At 36.6% G+C, this 22078-nt stretch overlaps 1 protein-coding gene across 1 annotated transcript in view; it reads left to right on the forward strand.

Annotated features, from left to right (window-relative positions):
• Positions 1 to 22078, forward strand: part of CTBP1 (C-terminal binding protein 1) — a 250053-nt gene that overhangs the window by 43695 nt on the left and 184280 nt on the right. The window contains exon 2 of the mRNA XM_054203054.1: positions 13166 to 13326. Coding sequence (XP_054059029.1) covers positions 13269 to 13326 — 58 coding nt within the window. The 5' untranslated portion in view covers positions 13166 to 13268. The remainder of the gene's footprint in view (positions 1 to 13165; positions 13327 to 22078) is intronic.

Below are 22078 nucleotides of genomic sequence, written 5' to 3' on the forward strand. Positions count from 1 at the left end.
GTACGAGTAGTACTTTTGGAGTAGTTGGCCTGCAGAAGAGTTATGAACAACTTGGACTACTGCTAATCAGAAGTAGCATAGTGAGTCTTTCATTGAACAAATCTGTGTTTTTCATCCTGGATGCAATACTGCAAAACTCTTGCTTTTTCCTCCAGGTGCTCTGATTCCAACCAACTGTCATTCATTTGACATTACTGGAGGAGCTCATAGTACACCAGAAATCAATGGGAAGTTAATCTAATTTATGTAAATTTTTGTCTAGACCTTTTTAAAAGTCAGTGTTATGGCAGAGTGTGCCTTGGACAACTGCATAGGGTACTACTGAGGGACCTGCTGATGGGTGGTAAGTGATCTTGGTGACAGTGTGGCATTCTTGTAGACAAGAAATGTCATGCTTCTCTCTGACAGGAGATCAATAGGCTAAAATGGTTCAAGAGTTTCTTGAAGAAGCACGTTCAGTTTATAGTGACACAGTATGCCACCGCCACATCTCTTCTACAAGGAATAGTTCTTACTAAGGTTATAGCCATCTGCCAGATAACTGGTTAAAAGGTTTGAGGATGTGAACTAGCAGCTCGGGTGCTGGGTGTAATGTGCAATGCTGCTTCTTTTGTCTCATATCGTTGGCTTTCACCCAGAATTTAGGAACACATTTCTTGAGAAATGCAAGCAACTTCATCTAGCTTTCAGTTATTTACATCTTTTCTAAAAGTCTCTGCTTAGTTTGTGAGAGAGAATGTTAGGTTTAGGGTTTTGGCCTTATCTTCAAGATGTGAAATGTTATGAACTCAAGATAGCTTAAAACTTTTAGATGAAAACTGCCCTCTTCAGTAACAGGAGCATTATAATTAATCAACAAGAGCTAACCATCAAGGTAATACAGGCTGGAAATTTTATTTCCTAGTGTAGTGTAGGATTGAAATGAATTTCCATTAAAGACTATTACGGTCTTATCGCTCTCCAGACCAGCTGCCAAGTGCACTTCTTGCTTGATCTTTCTTCTGTAACAAGATACAAAACAGTATGTATGTTCAAATAAGGAAACTGGAAATAACAGGCTGCACATACAGCTCTCTTCCCAGATATGAGAGAGAATAAGCTATGAAAATTTATACTTACATCAGTTATGTTACAGAAAAATACTGAGATAGTATGATGAATGTCGTTGCGCTAAAACCTTTTTGGAATAAAACAAAATAGCTTGTTGCATTTGGACTTACTGTGCCAGATTTTTGGGAAACAATGTAGGGATCTTGCATCCTGACATGAGCCATGAAGATGCTTTTTAAGATTTTTAAATTTAAATTTAAAAAAAATGAAGATTTCAGTGTGTGAAATCATAATTGTCTGTTTGTCCCCTTCTGCAAATTTCAAAATTGTTTTACACTAAAGATAAAGTAGGTTTGCGTTGAGGTGCATTTTGAAAACCAAGCGAGCTGCTGCTCTGTGATATTCGAGAGATCTTGAATGGGACTTTTGAAAGAACGCAACTACCAAATTTTTAAGGTCCTTTCTCTTGAGAGACACTACACCTTACCACTGTGTGTGGACAGCAGAGGGGAAAATCCAGTTAAAAAAACCCATGTACCTCCCATATCTCTCTGAAAAGCAAATTTTGCAGAACTTCATAGCGAAGCAGCCTGTAGGGACTCTAGTTCTCTCCTCTGCCTTCCCACTACTGAATAAAAGAAAGAGCAGATGAACTTAAATGCTGAATATAGGCAAAACATAATCAATTTGGAAAATGAGTAGTACATGCTAGTGTTGCTTACAATATATTATATATCACACACAATTGTCAGTCAGTCTCAGATGCATGAGACTATCTAATTGCACTTTTAATTCTTTGTTTTCCCACACTTAATTGTGTTAAAGGATGCTATATCCTAGCCACTAGCATTAATCTTCTACATAAGCAATTCCTGTAATTGCGATGGAGATTGCTTATAGAATTTAGCAAGGTGTGAAAATGCTCTATATTACTGTGATTGAGATGGGAGTGTAGCTGGCTGGAAATTTCTTAATGAAATGTCATGTCAGGAGATGCAGATTGACACTAAAATGTGGGGGAAAGAATTACCAATTAAACAATTTCTCTAGTCGAGTATGAAAGTTCTGATTGCGAGAAGATGGTCAGTGATGCCTTTGGGGGGAGACAGCCGTTTTCAGAAGCCCGGTGGTGAAGGAGGCGCAGTGGGAAGTACTCTGGTAATTATACTTTAGGGTATTTTTCTAGAGTTCAGCAGCATTTTCTGTTTTGCCAAGTGGATATTCTAATAGATTCTTTTTTATAGCTACAATTTACAGCCCTCGCAAGCTGATTTTTGATCTATAAAATGGAACATGTTATGTGTTATGGATGTGCTTCCACGGATACCCCATCATTGGAAGTGTTCAAGGTCAGGTTGGATGGGGCTTTGAGGAACCTGGTATGGTAGAAGATGTCCCTGCCCATGGCAGTGGTATTGGAAGTAGATAACCTTTAAAGGTCCTTTCCAATCCAAACCATTCGGTGGTTTATAGGACTGTAGGTAAAGGTGCAAAGTTTCACAAAGGTGGCTTAAGTTAAAACATAAAGGGTAATACTTTTAAAGTAAATGGAACTTGTCATGTGTTTGGTCTCTTGTCTTATCACCTTTTTGTTGCTTAGAAAGGAGGGAAAACATTTTGGCAATGTCTAGTGTTACACTTGGGGAAAAAAAAATTATTCTTAATGTAGCTTTACCTGCTCATTAAAGAACTCTAGGTTTTCTCACCCTACAAACTTCTAAAAGATTTCTGTACCAGACGTATTATTCTACCGATATCAGAATTATCAAAGACATTTAGAAAAGCTATGGCTAAATGTTATTAATGATTGTGTATAACTTACACAATTCAGTATCTTTTAAAAGTTGATTCCTGGGAAATGCAGAGTAAGTGCATGTGATATTTACCATTTTACTATTTTTAGGTGGTGGCGATTGTCTTGTCTCATTAAACGGAGAGAAGGCAATAGTTCAGCATTTGGACTGCATTTTAAAAATAAAAATACGCATGTAATTTATGGATGGCTGTGTACAATTTTAAAAAAATATATCTGTAATTTATGTGCTACTAAAAAAATGTAGTTTTACCTAAGTAAGGCATGGTCCATCCAGACCATGTATCTTTTATTCTGACTGTAATGAGTTGCTATAGTTTAAGAGTAGGAGCTATAGTAGCAAAGCTTTATCCTTGGTATTTTCTTTTTTCAACCAGAGCATAATTGTAAACACAGTCTCTGTAAGTCTAATCGTGCAAGGTGTCTTTCTTTTTTTTATTTCTTCTAGTAATTGATGCAAAATGGTAGTATCTGCAGTAGTTACTTGGTTAAGCAGTTAAACTTCCATTTTTTATGTCTATAATGTGTGTTCTAATTAACACAAAGTATTACCAGATGAATTTATACTTGCCTCTCTTAAAAATGCTTTGCATGAAGGATGTCAGGTGTATCCAGTATAGTGCTATAGTACTGCACATTTTGAAAATACGAGATGTCAGTTTTTATATGAAAAAAAGTTCATAGTCTAAGTTTTGTAAACAGTATAAAAAAGCGCCTGTTGTTGTGACATTGATACTGCTGATGATATGTTGCTGCCACAGGGCAGTAATATGGGCAAACTAAAAATGTGGCCAAGAACTTTATTTGCCTAACATGAATAAGGTCATTTCACTAAAATGCTTATTAGGTATAAAAGCAGTTTTGAAGAAATGAGGTGCAATCGTAATATTTAAATATTACCCAAACAGTTTACTGTTCAAGTGTAAAGTATTCAGTCTCAAAAAAATGTTTTCTTAGTGCTTACCATGTTTTCTTACAGCAGTATGTGTGCACATATACAACATAGTGGGCTTTTTAGTGCAGAGGAAAACCCAACACAGGTTCCACGGTTCTTTCTCTAAACTTCATTAGCCTTTACTAACTTTCTAACTTAAATCTCTTTAGGTGTGACTTCTTACCCACTTTCAGAATATAGCTTATTTCTTTTCCCCCCACTCTTTCTTTTCCACTGAACAAGCATATGTTATTTTAATCAGTATTTTTAATCTGTAAAGCACTGGTTTTTGGACATGCATGGGCTGCTTCTGATAGTAGGGGATCTGTGGCAGAGGAACCAGTTTCACATGTGGAATACACACGCAGTCCATGTGCTTGGCATTTTCATGTGGTTTTGTGTCTGTCTTGGAGGAAAAAAAAAAAGGGGGAGGGGGACACAATAAATCAATAAAAGGTTAAAAGTAGTCTTTTTTCCCTGCTGGTTTGAATCTGTTCTAGCAATGGAGATTCATGAAATGCACCAGTAATTGTTTCCTTTCCTGGAGAATTCATTAACCGAGGCATTAGTCTTTATATTGTCATGAGCGATGACTAATTCTTTGCATCCTGTTATGCTTTTTCAGGTGCATTAAAATATTAAATACATATTATTTAATTTTGAGTTTCAAAACACAAGATTTTCATATTTGAGAAAGAATTATTTTCTGTAGAGGCAGTTTAGTTTCACTGCTGTTATCTTTCAAAATCCCTAAGATTTTACTCGTGCATTTATACAGTTAATGTTGGTTTCTTGCACTCAACTCTCCAAAAAGGAGGGAGGCTTTCAGCACTTTGCCTGTTCAGAAAAAAAATTGAGTGGAGATTGATCTTTCAATGTAATTTTCTTTCATTTCAGACTTCAAAAAAAATAACACTGATCTAACAACTGACTTATTTGACATTTTTAAATGGTCTTCATTTGGGAGTTTTAAAGTACTTTGTAAAACAGTAGGTATCACAGTATCTCTGTGCTGGGGTATGTGTATGTGCGTTGCTTTACAAACCAATAAAGAATGCACCCACCAGGTTGTATGTCTCAGGTCTGAGAGTAAGAGGCAAAGCCAGGAATTCAACATAGGAGTGACTCAGATTCGTAATCTGAGAAAGTCCACACCAGCCTCTTCATTTTCATTTTCTTTAAATCTGTTCATGAGTAAGATTGAGGCTTGTTACAGTGTCAGTCTTTCTGAAGAAGCTTGTGCTGAATACCTGACATACACTTCTTACCAAACAGTATTTCTGAAAAACTGTATCTGTAATATTGCTCTAGTTCCAAGGAGTGAGTGTTTCCTGAAACTAAGGGCATCTTTTTAATTTTACTTCAAATGTAGGTGTCTTGGGTTGGTAGTCTTTAATAATTTTCTAATGATAGTTTGAGCTTCTAAATTAAGTTTTATTCATGACCTAGAAATTTGAGTTAGCAGAGATGCTTCCCATCTGTCTGTAGTCAAACACATCTGCAGTAATACATTTTCAGTAGTGAGTAATTTTTGGCTTGTGGACAGATGTATAATTGAGAGAGAATGCTACTAAGAAAAAAAAAAAGCTTTGGGGAAAAAAACCTTATGGTGAAGACAAGCATCTCATAAAAAGCTTATAATGACAGAATTACTATCATAACCTCTTCTACTGTTTTCACCATATTCCTTGTCAAAAAGGACACTTTATAATCTTGTGCCATGGAAATAACTGTTTATCAAATTATTACACTACATTTTTGAACTAAAGTAATTTGATTTAAAACATAAAATAATACAAAAAAAGTTATTTACAGTATTAAAAAACAGTGGACAATAGGTAAAAAACCCATAAGCTTTGTTCTTAATGGCATGCTGACAAGAGGCACTCTTGGCCTTATTTTGAGCCATTTTTATCAACAGGAAAAAACCTTCACTGATAAATACAGTAAAAACTGCTGATGCAATTAAAAAAAAAAAAAAGGAGATGGAAGTGCTGCAGAGCAATCACATTTGCTCTGATAAACTGTACTCTCTCAAAATGTGTTCAAATTTTAGGTCATAAATACGGAACAAGACAGTGTTGGCTGTACTCACAGGGCAGAGAACCCCACCCTAAAGAGAAGCAGCCTTGTCTGCACTGGCGATGCATAGCCTGCTGAACCAAGTGTAAAGGCTTTTCATCGTAGCTGTGGTCCCAGAATGTATCTGAGGACTGTGAAGGATAGCGGTAACGGTTCTTCTACATTGGACTTTGATGCAACTGCTCCTGCAAGGCTTTATCTTGTTCTAGCATTCACAAACTGATACTTTAGCGACTTGCTGTTAAATTTAAGGATGCAATTTAGGATCAGAAACATGACTTTCTAAGAGGGTATCAAAGAGCTTGGCCTCTTCTGCAAGTAGATAAAGGGATGGCTTGGTGATACCTAAGAGTTACCTGCGCAAAGAACATCAGGGAGTTCTTCCATCTGCCAGGCAAAACTGTAAGAAAATTTGATGACTGAAAGTTTAAGCCAAACTGACAATTAAGCAAAACCAGACAGTCATAAAGGACACTTGTTGTTGGAAGAGCTTACCATCTACTGTGGTAGAGTCTACAGCACTAGCAGTTTTTTTAATTATGATGATTTTCTGGGTGTCTCTTAGCATCTATATTGGAGAGACTGTTAGTTTGATTTCAGCAGTATCTTTGAGGCATGATAGTACTAACTCATTTCAGTTTTATTTTGTCTTAGGATGTTTTTGTGCATCCCTGTGAACTGTGGCCCTCACTTTCTGCATGGCGAGATCAGTCAATTTTTGTAGTATATCTCTGCATTTCCTAAGAATATGAGGTGTGCCCATGTGTCAGAAGGGACTGCAGGTCCATGCATCCTGTGTCTTGTCTCCAAGAGTGGCCACTAATGGATGCTTAAGGAAGATATTGTGTTTGTTCTGCTCTTGCTCTTCATGAAGCATCTCAGTAGCCAATAGTTGCCACGAAATGAGTTAAATGGACATTTTGTCAGTGTGACATAATGCTGTGATTGCTATATATGAGAACAAAGCAAGTATGCACTGACATTTTTCTTGCCTTTGGCATTTACCTGCTTATGTATTTCTGACTTGGGTTTGCATTGTGGCCATTATCAGTGACTGCTGATGGGTTTTCCATAAACTTGTCTAATTCCTTTTAAGAACCACTTAAAGTTTTGGCATCCACAATACCTGTGACACCTGATTTTACAATTTAATTACATGCTCTTTGACAAAGCTTCCTGTTGCTTTTAATATACTGGCTTACTATTTCACCATGTGCTCCCTAGACATTGAATTGAGACACGGTGCATATTTTATGTGCATTTGTTGTATTCCCCACGGTCTTGTCGTCTTCAGACTGGGGAACACCAGTGCATTTCTTTTTCCCCTTTTTCAGCAAGCTACTCCATGCCTTGCACCACGTACTTCCTGCCTGTCCTGGCACTTTTTCTAGTTCTCCATCTTTTTTGAGATAGACGCATCTTAGATTTAGGTAATGCCATTATAATGTTTGGTGGTTTAGTCCTTTTCTGAATAGCGTCTAACATTCTCTTTGGTGGATAACTCAGTAATTGCTTCAATCTTGTGATTATTTGATTGATCTTGAAGTTCCCTGTACAGTTTCTCTTTGACTGTACTGACATCTAATGGTAAGGCAAAGTGGCTTAAGTACACTTAATGGTAAGATAAATTGTCTGACAGGCAAATATAATTATATATTTTCTTCTTAATTCAGTATTAATTTTTGTAAGACAAGATGGAATCACTTCAATTTTTGCACAGGAAGTCTGACCTAATACTTTTTCTTCTGGCAATTAATCTCTTTTTGTTCTGCTCTTTGGGCTACAGTTATTTTTAAATGTAGTTTTAGATCTTTGTGGGAGTAGTTTTGAGTACGGTGAAAGTAATGTGATGGTTTTATACTGCAGAAGTTTTTAGTACAGGTCACAGTATCTCTAGAAAAGGATAGCAACATGAAATAAAATGTAAGAACAAATGCTGTCCTGCAGAACTTCAGAATAGGATGTTGCAGTGTTGTTGTAGCAGTCTTATTACTGTATTTTGAAGAAACATGCAAACAAAAGTCATCCTCTTTTTCTCATCCTCCAATTTGAGGTGGTTCTATTTTTTTTATTGGAGATTTTTCAAACTCCTAGTGGTAAGTACTGATGAACAATACTTTTGAACTTTAGAAAGAAAAAATATTGAGTTCATATATTAACTTAAAGTTATATTATGTGTTTGTGTAGTTCACTATGTAACTTCACAAGACTTAAGCATCACATAACTTCAATTATGAACCACCATTCCTCTGATACAAAACTTTTGTGTTATACAGAACTAATACTGCTGCTACTGACACTAGAAATGTTGAACTACAAATTTTAGAGCTTTTTCAAGTAGAATGTTTCTCTCATACATCATCAGCTGTATTTTTCCTTTTCTCAGACTTAGAGCCCATCTCTAGCCATAGCCTCGGAAAGCTGGATTCTTTACTATGTAAATGCATCTTTATTTTTATTTGAACATTAAGCTGATTTCTCTGACTTAGCATTTTTACATGTCAGTTTACTTTCTGCTGTTTATCACCTTGATAGTATCCTCTATTTTGCCAAACATAAGATATATTGTTTTATACTGGAGAAATATTTTGTAAGTTAGGTAAATTTCCACTTCTCAGTAGTAGCTTTCTTCATGGTCTAAGTTGTCTCCAGTATATGTCATAGCCTGTTCTTTTCCCAAAAAAGGGGAAAACCTGAACCTTGGAGCTTAATTTCCAAGGAACATCAATAATTGTTGTGGACTGAGTAATTCTTATTTGTGGGTTGTGCATTGAGTTAGGTCTGCAGAAAAGTTTACTACTTCATACTATTGGCATAGTGAAGTCCATAAAAAGGATTTCAGAATTCTAGAGCATATGGTTTAAATTTGTACCCTGGTGCTCTGTGTTTATCTGCATAAGCTGGGGAACTAGTTGTGGCACAGAATATCTCAGATGCTAGGAATATCTGATCTACGGCCATGAAGCTGGTGTGCATCCTGTGAGTCCTTCTTGTCACTTTATGGAAGAGATATTCAAACATCAATGGATGAGGGGAAGAGAAACAGAAAAACCCAAAACTGTTTTGTTTCTTACCTGTTAAGGTAAACAACTGAGAGGTAAGGTATTTGCACTGGTGGTCATACAGTCGCAACAACAATCATTGCAGAAGGCATCCATCTGCTTGGTGAGCAGCCCTAGTTGCCCTGAGCGTGCCATCCAGCTCACTGATGGCTGTCATTGTTTTGCCATGAAATCTTAGGTATGGTTGACTTGGATATGAGGAAGAAATTTTTTATGAGGGTGGTGAGACACTGGAACAGTTGCCTGGATAAATTGTGAATAGCCTGTCATTGGAAGTGTTCAAAGTCAGGTTGGATGGGGCTCTGAGCAACCTGATCTAGTGAAGGATGTCCATGCCCATGGCAAGAGGGTTGGAGCAGATGATTTGTCTACTATCTGAAACAAACCTGTTTACTATCTGAAATGAACAGTTACTGCAAAATGTATAATGAAAGGATAATGAAAATATTTATGAGAGGAACAACATTTTCATTATCTTTACTTATTGCTTCCAGAGCTCTGCAGAATGGACATTTTGAGGCTTGTGAGTTGTCATGGAAGATAGAGATCTTATCAGTTTGGGTGGGAAGGAAAGAAATCTTAAGTAATCAAAAACTGATGGCAATGGAATATGGGATATAAACTTACAATTTTTCTTACAATAGCCTTATTTTATATGTTTTGAAAGTCTATAGTAGAAAGAAAAACATTTCAGTAACTTAATGTAGTTTCAGATGAAAGAAGATATATTAGAATGATTGAGTTAAATGAATATTGAGATTCCTAAGGGTAACATGAAACTTCATGACCTTATTTTTATGCATTCATGATTTATCAGTCTCTTCTGTGAATTTAATTTCTGGTTTGGATTTCTTACGCTACATTATCTGATTTCAGACAGCCCACAAATCCTTTGACGCAATGGAAGCTGACAGTGAGGCAAAGGTAGAAATCAGCCTTTTGCTGTTCCTAATTGCATAGGTAAAAGTCTGTACTCAGAAGAGTTTACACTCTGAATCTTTTTGTGGGTGGACTAACTAATCAGAGGTTATGCATGATACACTTTAGAATTTTTCTGGTAGGCTTTCCTCACCTGTTCAAATTTACTAGAAACATGATCTGGTCCACGCAAAACTCTCCCATTAGACTGATGCAAAGGAACTGGTCCTCCATGGCATGCTGCAATCTTTTAGGTTTGATGGCAGTTCTTCCCTAGTAATGTGGAGTTTGTCTCAAACTACAAGTATGTGTATAACTAGCTTATTGGTTTCCTTTTAAAAAAAAATTTAATTTCTTAAGTTTACTTCCTTTTCATCTCTCTCTCTGGAGAGAAGATCATGGGTTTTGAGTGAGCCTTCCTTCAAATCTTCACTCACAGCTTATGTTTATCCTTTACTCTGTTACCAGTGTTACCTGTTTGAAAACTCAAATCGAAGTTGACTTACTTGCCATTGCTGTTTTAGCCTTTAGGATTTGCTTACTCTACTATAAAAATGTTGGAGAATCCCTTTTCCTTTTATCTTGAAGTCTCAAAAAGAGTAAAGCTCTTCTTTTCTGAAGAAAGGGCTAAATACTCCAGGTTGCAATACTCAGAGGCATACTCTCTTTAAAAATATTTTCAAGCACTGGAATCGTCTGCTTAACTGAAAGAAAAAAGTTAATATTCTTTTCAACAGTGTATATTCTAATCTAAAATTTGCTCAAAAGAGTTCTGTATGGTGGTATCTCAGATGTCTTTTTAGTTAACGCTTGACATACGATAAGCAGTATATATTCTTACATCACTTCCATTCTCTATCTTAAAATATTGAACTACAGAAGTCTGCTCTTAAATACTACTTGGTATTTTGTGTTCTGATTTTTAATTCGTTAGGCAGTGTGCTTGTATTTTTAGTGAATTTCTCAAATACAATTATTCATGTTGTGGTTTAGTAATTGCAGTAACTAATGCTCCCATAATTATAAGGCTTTTGTTTTGCTGGGAAATACTTCCCATATCCTCATCTTCTCTTTGTGTTAGAACATGAAGTATCATAAAACTGTGTTTTAGAATTTAGAACTGTGTTAACATGTTAATTTAATATTTTGCTAAAAAAAATTTTTTTTAAACTTATGAAAACTTACTATGAATAAAAATAATTTTAAAACACTTTAAAATGAAAAACTACTTGATTTAGATGGTACGCTTTGAAGCTACTGTAGACAGATAGAAAACATCTGGTGACACTTTCAGTGGTAGGTCAATAGTTACAGATGGTCTGTTTTTTACAGCTGTCATCCAGCTTTGTACGTAGAATGACTACAGTGGAAAAATCTTTTGCTGAATGAATAAACAAAACGGCACAAGGAGGCCAGCAGGCATATATGTTTCTACAAGATGGGAAATTAAATAAGCTATAAAAATTTAAACCAAGACTAGCATTTAAAATGTTCATTATATTCTGGTTTCTGTTTCTTACCCCTTGGATTTTTTTATGTGACTATTGAATGAAGTGTGTTATAAAACAGAAGTGATAAGCAAATAAATTCAACAGTAGTTTGGAATTGATCCTCTGTACAAGTTTGGAGTGTTGATTTAAGCGAAGGCGGGTGGCTATATAGCTAGCTATTAAGGTTTTAAAATGCATGTTAGATTTGATGTAATGCTTGTGCAGCCTTAGAGCCACATTCAATATTGAAGAATGTTGTATTTTGTAAGAATAATCAATGTTGGAAAAAGTAACAGGAAATTTCTAAAATGGCAACTTTTTTTGTTTTTTAAAGAGAACAAACTAGGTTTCTGCATTCTTCATCAATTTTTCTTCTCCCATTCTTGATGTTATATTCAGCTGAAATCAGACATTATGCAAAACAGCAGAAGAATGTTGAATTTGAGGGTAAAGAAAATGAGGTGTGGAGGGGGAGTGAAGAGGAGGATGAGGCTGAATAAAGTGTTTAAAAGCATGATGACTATTGCACATTAACTCCATTTTTTAATGAGAATAAACACGAAGAAGGGAACTTTGTTAAAAGTCCAAATGTACCAAGCAGCATAGTGTTGGTAAAGATACCTATTTGCATTAATGCAAATGTGCAGTTCTTGATATTCAAAATATTTTTCTTTATCACTTCACTCGGAGTGCCTGAATTTTCATAATACGTTGATGAAATGTGCCCGTGTTTGGTTTAGAAAAGTGTTGTTCTAGAAAGAAACAAGCAGATTTCTAGGTTCAGTCACTTGGAAGGCCATTTAGTGCTATCCACTGATGTTGAAAGCTGTTGGGCAGGAATAAAAAGAAACAGGGAAGTGGATTATTTGGCTTGCTTTAACATGCACTGTGCTTGTAATACAGTGTTCTCCGAGTTTGTTTCTAAAGTCTACCGAGATGTTTAAAGGCGGATAAAAGTGGTGCTCTGATTATCATTTTTGGAGGATCTGTATACTTAGTTTTACCCCGTCCACTTGCTCGTGTGCATTTTGTAATCTACAGCTATGATGATAGATTCTTGTTGCGGGATTTTTCTTCTGTCTCTCCCCATCCCCCCTTCATGCTTCTCAGTGGTTTGGCTTAAAATGCAGACTGCTTGTTGCAATACCCTTATGCCGTCTTGCCCAGCTATACGGTATCTGAAAAGTGCTTAGTTGTATTTGCTGCCAAAGAGCTTGCCTAGTCATGCATAAACCTGCTTGAAATGCCATTTGGTTGATATAGACGTTGGCGTTCTGTGTTGTCACTGTGATGCATTTCCTTGGGTCTAGGCCGCTTGAATTGTTTCCTTCAACTTCCAAGTACCGAACTCTGGTTTGCTTTATCATTGAAAGCTTAAAGGTTAAGAATGAAAAGAGTATTTTCTCTTGCTGCGGGCATTACTATGCAGAAGTCTGGATTTCCAGTTTCATTCCAGGTGGACACACTTCTGTCTTTTTATGGGAAATCATGTATCTGTGCCTGCCTGAGATACCTTCTTTAGCTGGTGATGTGTTCAGTGAAAGGGGGGAAAAGTATTTGAGAGCCAAAAGGCAGAAAACAGCAGATGTCTTGGAGCATTTCTTATACTGGCTTGTTTGAGCTGTGCTGTGCATTTTGCATCTCTACGTGTTTAGAAGGCAGTTTGTTGTGAAATACCAGGTTACCTAATGTGATTTAAGAACTTTGTGTTTTCTCAATTGTTAAAATTACATACACATCATCTTTCTGGAAAGAGGTGGGGGGAAAAAAAAAATCTGCATTTTAAAGTTTAAGAAATTTATCTTTCTGTTTGCAGGTGAAAATAAGTTTATAAAAGACAGTAAGCATTTCTGACTTGTGGCTGGCTTGAGAAGACCATCACCAAGCTGTGCGGAGACGTTCTTTGAGCTGCAACTCTTATGTCTCTAATGGACAAACACAAAGTGAAGCGGCAACGTCTGGATCGCATATTTGAAGGTTAGACATTTCAATTTCTAACGTTAGCTGCGTCAGTTAATTTCATGGATTACTGATGTTTCTGGAGACTGGAACTCTCTTCTTTTGGTCATTTAGTGTATTTTTAATTGAGTTGCAGTTCCTGTTGGGATTATATTTACTGTGCACAAATGCTGGGTTTGGGTGAAAACATCTGGGCAAATAAAAGAAACTTGTGTGTGAACTCTGTACTATTCTATGATTGTTTGCTTTCAATTTAGTATTTTACAGTATTCTCCCCAAACATTGTGAAAGATTGCAGTTTTACATAAAATAACAATAGCAAAAGGATAAGATGATCATATAATGCTCTCTAGAGTCTTCCTCTACAGGCATGCTTCATACAGATTGATTTAATAGTCTGCATCTGACCGTAGGAAGGAAGTAGAAAATAAAATGAAAATAAAACAAAAATAAAATCCCAGAAGACCCACAAACTTTAATGAGTGTTAATAAAAATACCCTGAATTCTAGTGAAAGGAGTGTAGTCATTTGTGTCAGTGTCACGGTTTAACTCCAGCCGATAACTAGGCACCATGCAGCTGCTCGCCCATTCCCCCCATGGTGGATGGGGGAGAGAATCAGAAGGGTAAAAGTGAGAAAAACCCATGGGTTGAGATAAAGACAGTTTAATACGTAAAGCAAAAGTTGCGCACTCAAGCAAACCAAAAGAAGGAATTAATTCACTACGTCCCGTTGTCAGGCAGGTGTTCAGCCATTTTTGGGAAGGCAGGGCTCCCTCACACGTAATGGTTACTTGGGAAGACAAAACATTGTAACTCCGAATGTTCTCCCTTTCCTCCTCCTTCCCCCAACTTTTTATTGCTGAGTGTGATGCCATATGGTATGGAATATTTCTTTGGTCAGTTGGGGTCAGCTGTCCCTGCGGTGTCCCCTCCCAACTTCTTGTGCAGCCCAGCCTACTCATTGGTGGGGTGGTGTGAGGAGCAGAAAAGCCCTTGACTGCTTAGCAACAACAAAAAATACAGTGTTTCACTGACACTATTTTCATCCTAAATACAAAACGTAGCACTATACCAGCAGCTACAAAGGCAGTCAACTCCATGATAGTCAGTCGTTTTACCTTAAGTCACAAATGACAGAGTTGCATATTCACGGTATTCTTTACTAATTTGCTTTTAGAGTTGGTGTGAAAGCAAGTCGGGGGATAAGGTGTGCTATTTTAAAGAATATACATGAATGATTTGGGCTAAATTAATTTTTATATTAAAATGTTAGCTTCTCCTTAAAAGACATGGGAATAGTTAATTTCTTTACTAACCCATTTTGATACTTCTGGGCGCATGGTCTCTGCATCATGTCTAATACTGAAGCAGTAGCCAGAGAAAGAGACGTTTCATCAAAGTATCAAAGGGTGCAGTTCCACATTTCGTCTAGATGATTGATCTCCCTGTCAGTCTCTACAAAAACCAGCCAAGCCCACCCCTCATTGCCAAGTCCAAACTGTTCTTGTGTCCCACCTAGACTGGTTGGCCAAGCTATCAGTTGAATCTGCTCACTGGAGACTAATCCCTGCTCAGAGCAATGGGGAACTGGCTGCTGAGGACAGGGAGTTTGGGAAGGCTGCCCTTCTTTCTGGGCAGCTGTGCAGTCAGATCAGCTGGAAATGACTTAGGAGGGTGCTGGTGCTGTGCATGGTCCTCTTCTTTGTTCCCAGTCTCAGGCCCTCATTCTAGGGTCTCTGTAAATAAAAAATGCAGACAGTTAACTTTTTTTTTTTGCCTGTGTTAGTCAGCTGAATTGGCAAATTGTGAGGAGGACAGAGAACCTTGTCCCTATTTTGATGGCAGACAGCAGCTAGATCAGCTCAACCCATTTTGTGGAATTTCAGCCTCCTTTTAGGCTTATGATATTGATCAACGGGAGGATGTAAGGGGAAATAGTGTCTGTGATGATGTGGCAATGAGCGTTGTCAGGGACAGAGGTGACAGACTAGTAGCCCCCGTGACTGTTTAAAATAGCAATGGCTTCCCCCAGGCTTCGTGTTCAGATCTAGTGATGCTGTTTAGTCAGCGCCTTTTGTCTGGCTTGTTTTTCCCAGCACTGCACAATTCACTGCATCCTACTGGTGAGATCTGTGCGGCCATGCAGTGTAGGGAATTGATCTAGTTGAAAAATAATGCAGGAAAAAAGGGTTGTTTTTTTTTTTTTTTTAGCCACCTCTGCTTCCCAATCCCATTTATCATGTGCTAGACAAATAGTTGTGTTGGAAAAATAGAGCGGGAAGACCAGGCAGAAGATGAACGAGACAACAGGGGGTGAAACAATGGATATGGAAAAATGCTGGAACCCATTTATGGTTATGGGAATCCAGTTTGGCTCTTTAAAATGTTCATGCTGTATTCTGCTCTTCAGTGTCTGTGTGTTCAAATTTCCAAATGTTCTTTGAGGTTTGCAAACATGTCTCTAGATGATGTTTTAAAATCACTATTCCTGCAACTGAGTAAAGTGGGATAAAAACTAGGGGGTTGGTTTGTTTCAAAAAGGCTTTTTTCTACATGTGGTCCTGTTCAGGTTTAAAAGTTAAATATGCAGAGTTGTTCTCTGATATATGTGCCTTCCATAACACAACCTAAATATTTTGTATTTTAGAAATATGTGTGATGTTTTACAAAGCCCATGAAATTCAATGAGCTGTATAGCTATTAAAGGTGGTTTATCTTCTCTGACAGGTTTTTTGTTCATCAATTTGTGTGTAGCTTTCTTCTCTTAGCCTTTTCCCTTGGAAGAGAATTATTTTAAGATGTATTTTCTTCTTATTGCAAGTTCCACTTAAAAATAGGCTACAATGATTTACTAACCAGTACTATTATTAACTATTTTTTCATAAATTATTCAGCATAAAAACTTGTGATGGGCAAGCATTAATACATTATTATATCCATAAAGAGATGCCAGTGTCATTCTGGTGGTGACGTACAGCATTTCGTTACTGTTTGTGTCCTTGTTTGAGGAGGGGCTGATGCGTTGAAATTCAGTTTTTGAAAAATGAGTGATGTGGGCATGATTCTCAAAATGAAATGCTCACATTAGGAACGTGCGCACAGGGTTGTACCCAGCTTTTGCTGTGGAGTTAATGGATCGCCACAAATGCTCTTGTAAGTTAGATAACTGTGCATGCAAAATGTTATTTGAGTTGAACTGCTTTCCTGTGGCTTTAGGTAATTTGCACACTTGTTTGTAGTAACTCATCATGCAAATTAAGCAACGAATTGAACAGGCATCACTGGATTTACTATTACCTTGTGAGTTAAGGATAGTATGGTAGTAGTACTACTACTAAATTTCAGTTGATACTAAATGCAGAAAAAAACCCCTCATTTGATTACTTTGGGAGCAATTAGTTCTCTTTTAGTGTAGCTGAGTAAGTAATTTTGTCTCTGAGGTACCTACGATTCCCTTCAGTGATTTCTTAAGTATGAAATTGAATATTTGCTTTTAATCCTGAAGCTGTTTGCGGTTATATTTTCTTGCACATTTCAATGGTCTGCCGTGTTCTTACATGTATCATCTCAAAAGGGTGGTATAAAATGTGCTTTGTCATCCCAGTTTCTATAGCTCTATAAACAAGTTTACTTAGATGATGGAAATTGAAGACTGTCTCTTGAAAAAGCCCTATATTAAATTCAGGTTTCTAACTTCCACCAGTAGCTGTGGATTACACTTAGCCATAAAGACGTGGTTCCAGGCACGCTGAGATGCTAATATTAAACTCGCGTCACAATTTATAAAATAACGTTTAGGATTCTTCCCTTGAAGATAAATAGTATCAAGGCATGTGAAAGATTAATTAGTTACTGATTATATTGTTCTTTGTCCCCCTCTCCGGTGATGCTGGTGATTGCAAAGCATAATTTTAGTAGTATACATTTGGCAGAACAGTTGGAAGTGTCATAGTGTGAAAATAAAATGTGTTCATTTTGTGGGTAATTCGAGAAATTCTAAATGTTTTTGGCATTTTGAAAAGTTGTTATCTCTAATTAAGGTATTATTGTACTTTATATTGTAACAAAACTGTAAACAATGCTGTGTATTTGCTTATATTCTAGAAATCTTTAATTAAATGTGTGTATGTTTTACTGACCATTGCTTGGAAGTTACCTTGGGGATGTCTGACCTCTGTTGAATTTGCTGGGAGCTAATAGATGAAGTAGAAAGGCAACAGAAGGTGGCTGCAGTGTGAAGAAAAAGCTACTTGGTCTAAACTGTCTGTGAATGGGCTTGAGGAACATAGTGAATTTTCTCTAAATACATTACATTGTATTATATACAGTGCTTAGTCAGGCACTGCTTTTGATGTGTTTCTAAGCTTTGGGAAGCTCTTTAAAGGGGAGAGTTTAGGGACATCAGTGCAACTGGGAGGAGGAGATGGGTGTCTCCTCTTACATTTCTTCTTGCTTGTTTACAGAGGTATTAAGGATTAAACAGCTACAACACAATACTGGAAACGTAGCTGCAAAATTGAGAGTGACTTTTCCAGTTTGATGATTGCTTGAAACCAGAAATTTCTTTCCAGAGCAGCTTATATGTGATATTTATAGCAAAGACTGTAGTGTATGCAAGTACAATACGTCTGTGAAGACCCTATATGCCCCCAGACAGATGTTATGTGTTTTTCTAGTTCTAGTTTTGAGGAAGAAAAAAGCAGCTTTGAACACCCCAGAGCTTCTCGACAATCATTACAAATCTTTTTTCCTTTTTATGCAGCACTGGTATACATCTTGAGGTTATTCTTTATACACAGGTTGCCTCTTCCTTTTTAAAAGTGCCCAGAAGAAGACTTGAAATGTATTTTAGCTATTTTAACAGTGCTGCTTTATTAGGAAAAGAGGACGAGTTGGTTGGGATCATAAATTGGAAAAGAAAGTGCATATTAATGGAATGAGTTTCTGAGATTTCAGATAAAATCTCTCACTCTTGCTCTTATGAAGGGCAGCCTTTCTTTGGGAAGGTCTGATTACTGGCAAATAACCAAATGTTACGCTCTTTGAAGGACAGTAAAAGCATGCGGTAAAGGAATAGGTTTTTATTCAAGGATGTAGTCTAGGCTTTCTTTCCTGATAAGAAAACATCTGTGTTTTTAAAGCTTCCTTTTTCTGCTTGTGGTACCATATAGCATGAGATGTAATAAGATGAATCTTCAGTTCATAGTTGATGTGGTATATTGATGGCTCCAGGAGGCATGCAGAGAAAAAAGCACTTATGACTTTAATTCATTTTTCTTCTTTCCAAATTTATTTAAAAAAAAATCTTGAAATAGTGTGACTTAGTTTAAAAAATGCATTCTCTTTCCAAATGTCTTTTCTTGTGTGTGTAATAGAGAGCTTGGCTTCTTAACAAGTGGAAAGTACCAGATTGACAAATATCAAGTGTTATTTCATGACCGCCGATGGACCCTATCTGGCTTGCGTAAACTGCGATTTTGACCCATTGCAGTTGTGAAATTAGGCAGTTAAGACAAGTTTTCTGCATATTAATGAGGGAGATGGCCTACTTTGGCAGTGCTTGGGTTTTCCCTGAATTTAAAAAAGGATTTTTACTCAAGTTGGTACATGCCGTGTAAGTTGATCTGTAAATAAAAGGAAGGAGGAATAAATGTTACTTTTTTTATGTAAGTGGGAATTGCAGATGTCAAGTTCTTTGGAAAATGAGCTATCAATTTTCTTAACTGACATCCAGTTTTGAAGATGTTCATAGTTGTCTCACTGCAGATATCAGAGAAAGAAAGGAAATAATAAAACGTGCAGACAATTATAAATCAGATGGTACTTCACAGGGTTTTCTTTATGCCTGCTGATCTTAGTACTAGGCATACTAATATGCCAAGTGTTTCTTAAAAAGAGATTAATGGGCTGCCTGGTTGCTTGGTGTCTTTTTGACAGACTTTAGAAGAAGGCTTATTGAAGGATTAGGGCAGCAGAGGGAGCTAAAAGATTCCTAATATTTTATCGTTTGTTGTTTCCTAAGTGAAAGTTGCTCCTTCATAAAGTACCAATTAACCTTCACAGAAATGTGATTTTCTAACCTTAAGTGCCTTTAGCAAATAAATAAGGATTTTGAACTGTAGAAAATTCCTTTTCTCACTAGCAATCCAGTACAAATTAAATTAGGAATCAGGTAGTAAAAGCTACCAAAACCTTTCTGCAGGAACAGCCATCAAATCTTTCAACTGTAACAAATTAAAGTGTTTAAGTTTTCTATGAATAACTCAAACAGAATATTCATGTGTAGCCCAGGTTACTTTGATAGGAGTGTCTTAAAATAAAAATGGATATGTTCTTGTGTTGCGTACAAGGTTGTTTTAAAAGTTCAGCACTATTTGTCTGTTTTGCCTGTAAGAACTTTGAAAATATTTTTATGAGCTTGAAATATAGAGAATTAGGTAAAATATTTAGTCTGTTATGTAAGAGTTGCCTTCAAAGAACAGGGATGCTCTTCTAAGGACTAAGATAAATTGACCTTGAAATAATAAACTGAATGTGATGCTACCATGAATCATCACATAACAAGATCGTTTGCCACTTATCACACCAATGTATGTTTACACCAATGCAAAAACATCCTTTCTCTCATTACAGTTATAACCCAAATGCTTATGCATGGGCTTATGTTTGGCTTTTGGTTTTGTCCTTAATATTCAGTATTTACGGTGCAAGGTGGTTTTGGCTTTCTTTTGGATTGCTGCAGTAACCTGCTTTCGTAATTTGAATCTTCATTATGTGCTACCTGAACAGTTTCGAATTTGCATGCACTTAAGCTACTACAATGTTACAGTGGTATTACTAGTAACAATGTAAGCTGTATGAAAAGAAAATTAGCTTAAAAGCCCATTTTGCCCTAAATGATGCTGAACAGTAGCTGCTAATGAAAAGCATTATTTTAACAAGAAAACTGGGGGGGGGGGGAACCTACAGAGAAAAGAATCTCAATGAGATTTTTAAATTTTGCTGAAACATTCAGGTCACTGATTTAAATTACTAAATTACTGATGTTTTAAAGAAAAGCTGTGTTTTTGTGGTGTCCAGTATTACGTATTTGACAGTTGTGTTTTCACTGGTATATTGAAATAAAATACACTGCTTGCTTGTGACAGACACAGCTAAGTTCAGCTATATATCCAGAGCACTACATCTTACTGCTATAATAAAGTAGTTTTATTTAATATTAGTGTCAAAGACAGTGTTAAATACAGTAAAACAATATAGCTTGACACTGAGTTTATGGGCTTGTAATCATTATATTTTTAATATCGTATATATTTGAATCAGAATCCAATAATTAACCAAACTTAGTCATCTAATTCCTGAGTAATCTTCAGAGAATTTAAAAAACTTTTTGGTCTAGATATTTAGCTTTTATACAGTGCAGATGAGTGCTTTAGAAGGCTAAGTACTTGGTGGTAATATTATATACTTATTTCTGCCTGGGGTCAGGGAAGATGCTCTGCAATCCCTAGATCTATACATTCCTTTACATTCTGCTCTGGAAAACTGAACTGTACAAAGATTAAGTGTCTAGGTAAACATACTAAAAAATTTAAATAGTCATCTAATTAAAGCAGACATGTTCAGCTTTCATAGAGGCAGTTCCCATCCTTAGGGAAGTGCAGTCTGAGATGCAAAAAGATTTTATTTTGTTTCCTCCCTTAGTGCAGTCAGGATGGGAGTGTGATTATGCAAGTGGAAACAAGAAAATAAAAGTGGAGACAGTCTTTTAGTGCTGAAGGCATCTGCTATTCCGTCCTTGTTCCATGAGGTCAGTACTGAACTTGAAAGATGCCTCTCCTTAAACAGAAGGAATTGCGTGGAGGCATTGCCAGAGGAAGAATATTGTGCAGAGATCTCTCTCCTCTTTAGAAAAGTCACAGTGATCTGATGGACAGGTCATTTGGAGTTAAGAAACCTGTGGTTTATCTTTTATCTTTTCCAAAGGCAGACAGCAGGTTAGAAAACAAAAGTTGCCTCTCCACCTCTGTGCCTTTTCTTTTTCTTAAACAGAAAACAGTCAGTGGAGACTTTCAGAGTTACTATGATATAAATAACAGCAGGCTGTTGTAATGCTCTTGGAATACCTTTAAAATATGAGGCTTTGCTAACTCTGAAGGTACCTGGCATTTGCAGCAGGTAATAGCAGGCCCATTGGTACCACTGTAGATGCAGAACTCTGCAGTGGTTTGTGACCCTGCTCAGACGCCTAAATAAGAATGTTCCCTCTTCCTTCCTTTCCTGTGAGAACTAAATTTAAATTGCTTGTGACTTTGAGTAGATGTGTGTTTGGGTTTTTTTTTTAAGCCAGAAATTAGCTGTTCAAAATTACTCATGTTTCCCTTTTCCTGATGCATATTTTTCAAAGCAGCATCCTATGCAGTGAGTTTTCAAACCTCTCATTCTTGCCAATTAAATGGAGACAGACAAAAAAACCCAATAAAAATTACAGGCAATGATAGTGGGACAGCAAAAGATGAATTCTTTTGATCCTACCTGTACTTTTCAGAAAGTTTCCTCATGCTAGGTGATGACAGTCAAATACAAATAGACTGACTCCTTTTAATTGGTAATTAAGAATAATTATAAGTGTTAATTAAATACATGATAAATGTCTCTTTTTGTCAAGGGGTGTACATTTGAAGAAATAGTTTTATTAAATGCTAATAAAACTTTTTCCCAGGCAATTTTATCACTATTTCTTGTTCCCTGTGGTTCCTTTCTTTCTT

Source organism: Rissa tridactyla, chromosome 5 (assembly GCF_028500815.1).
Source record: "Rissa tridactyla isolate bRisTri1 chromosome 5, bRisTri1.patW.cur.20221130, whole genome shotgun sequence".
NCBI lineage: Eukaryota > Metazoa > Chordata > Aves > Charadriiformes > Laridae > Rissa > Rissa tridactyla.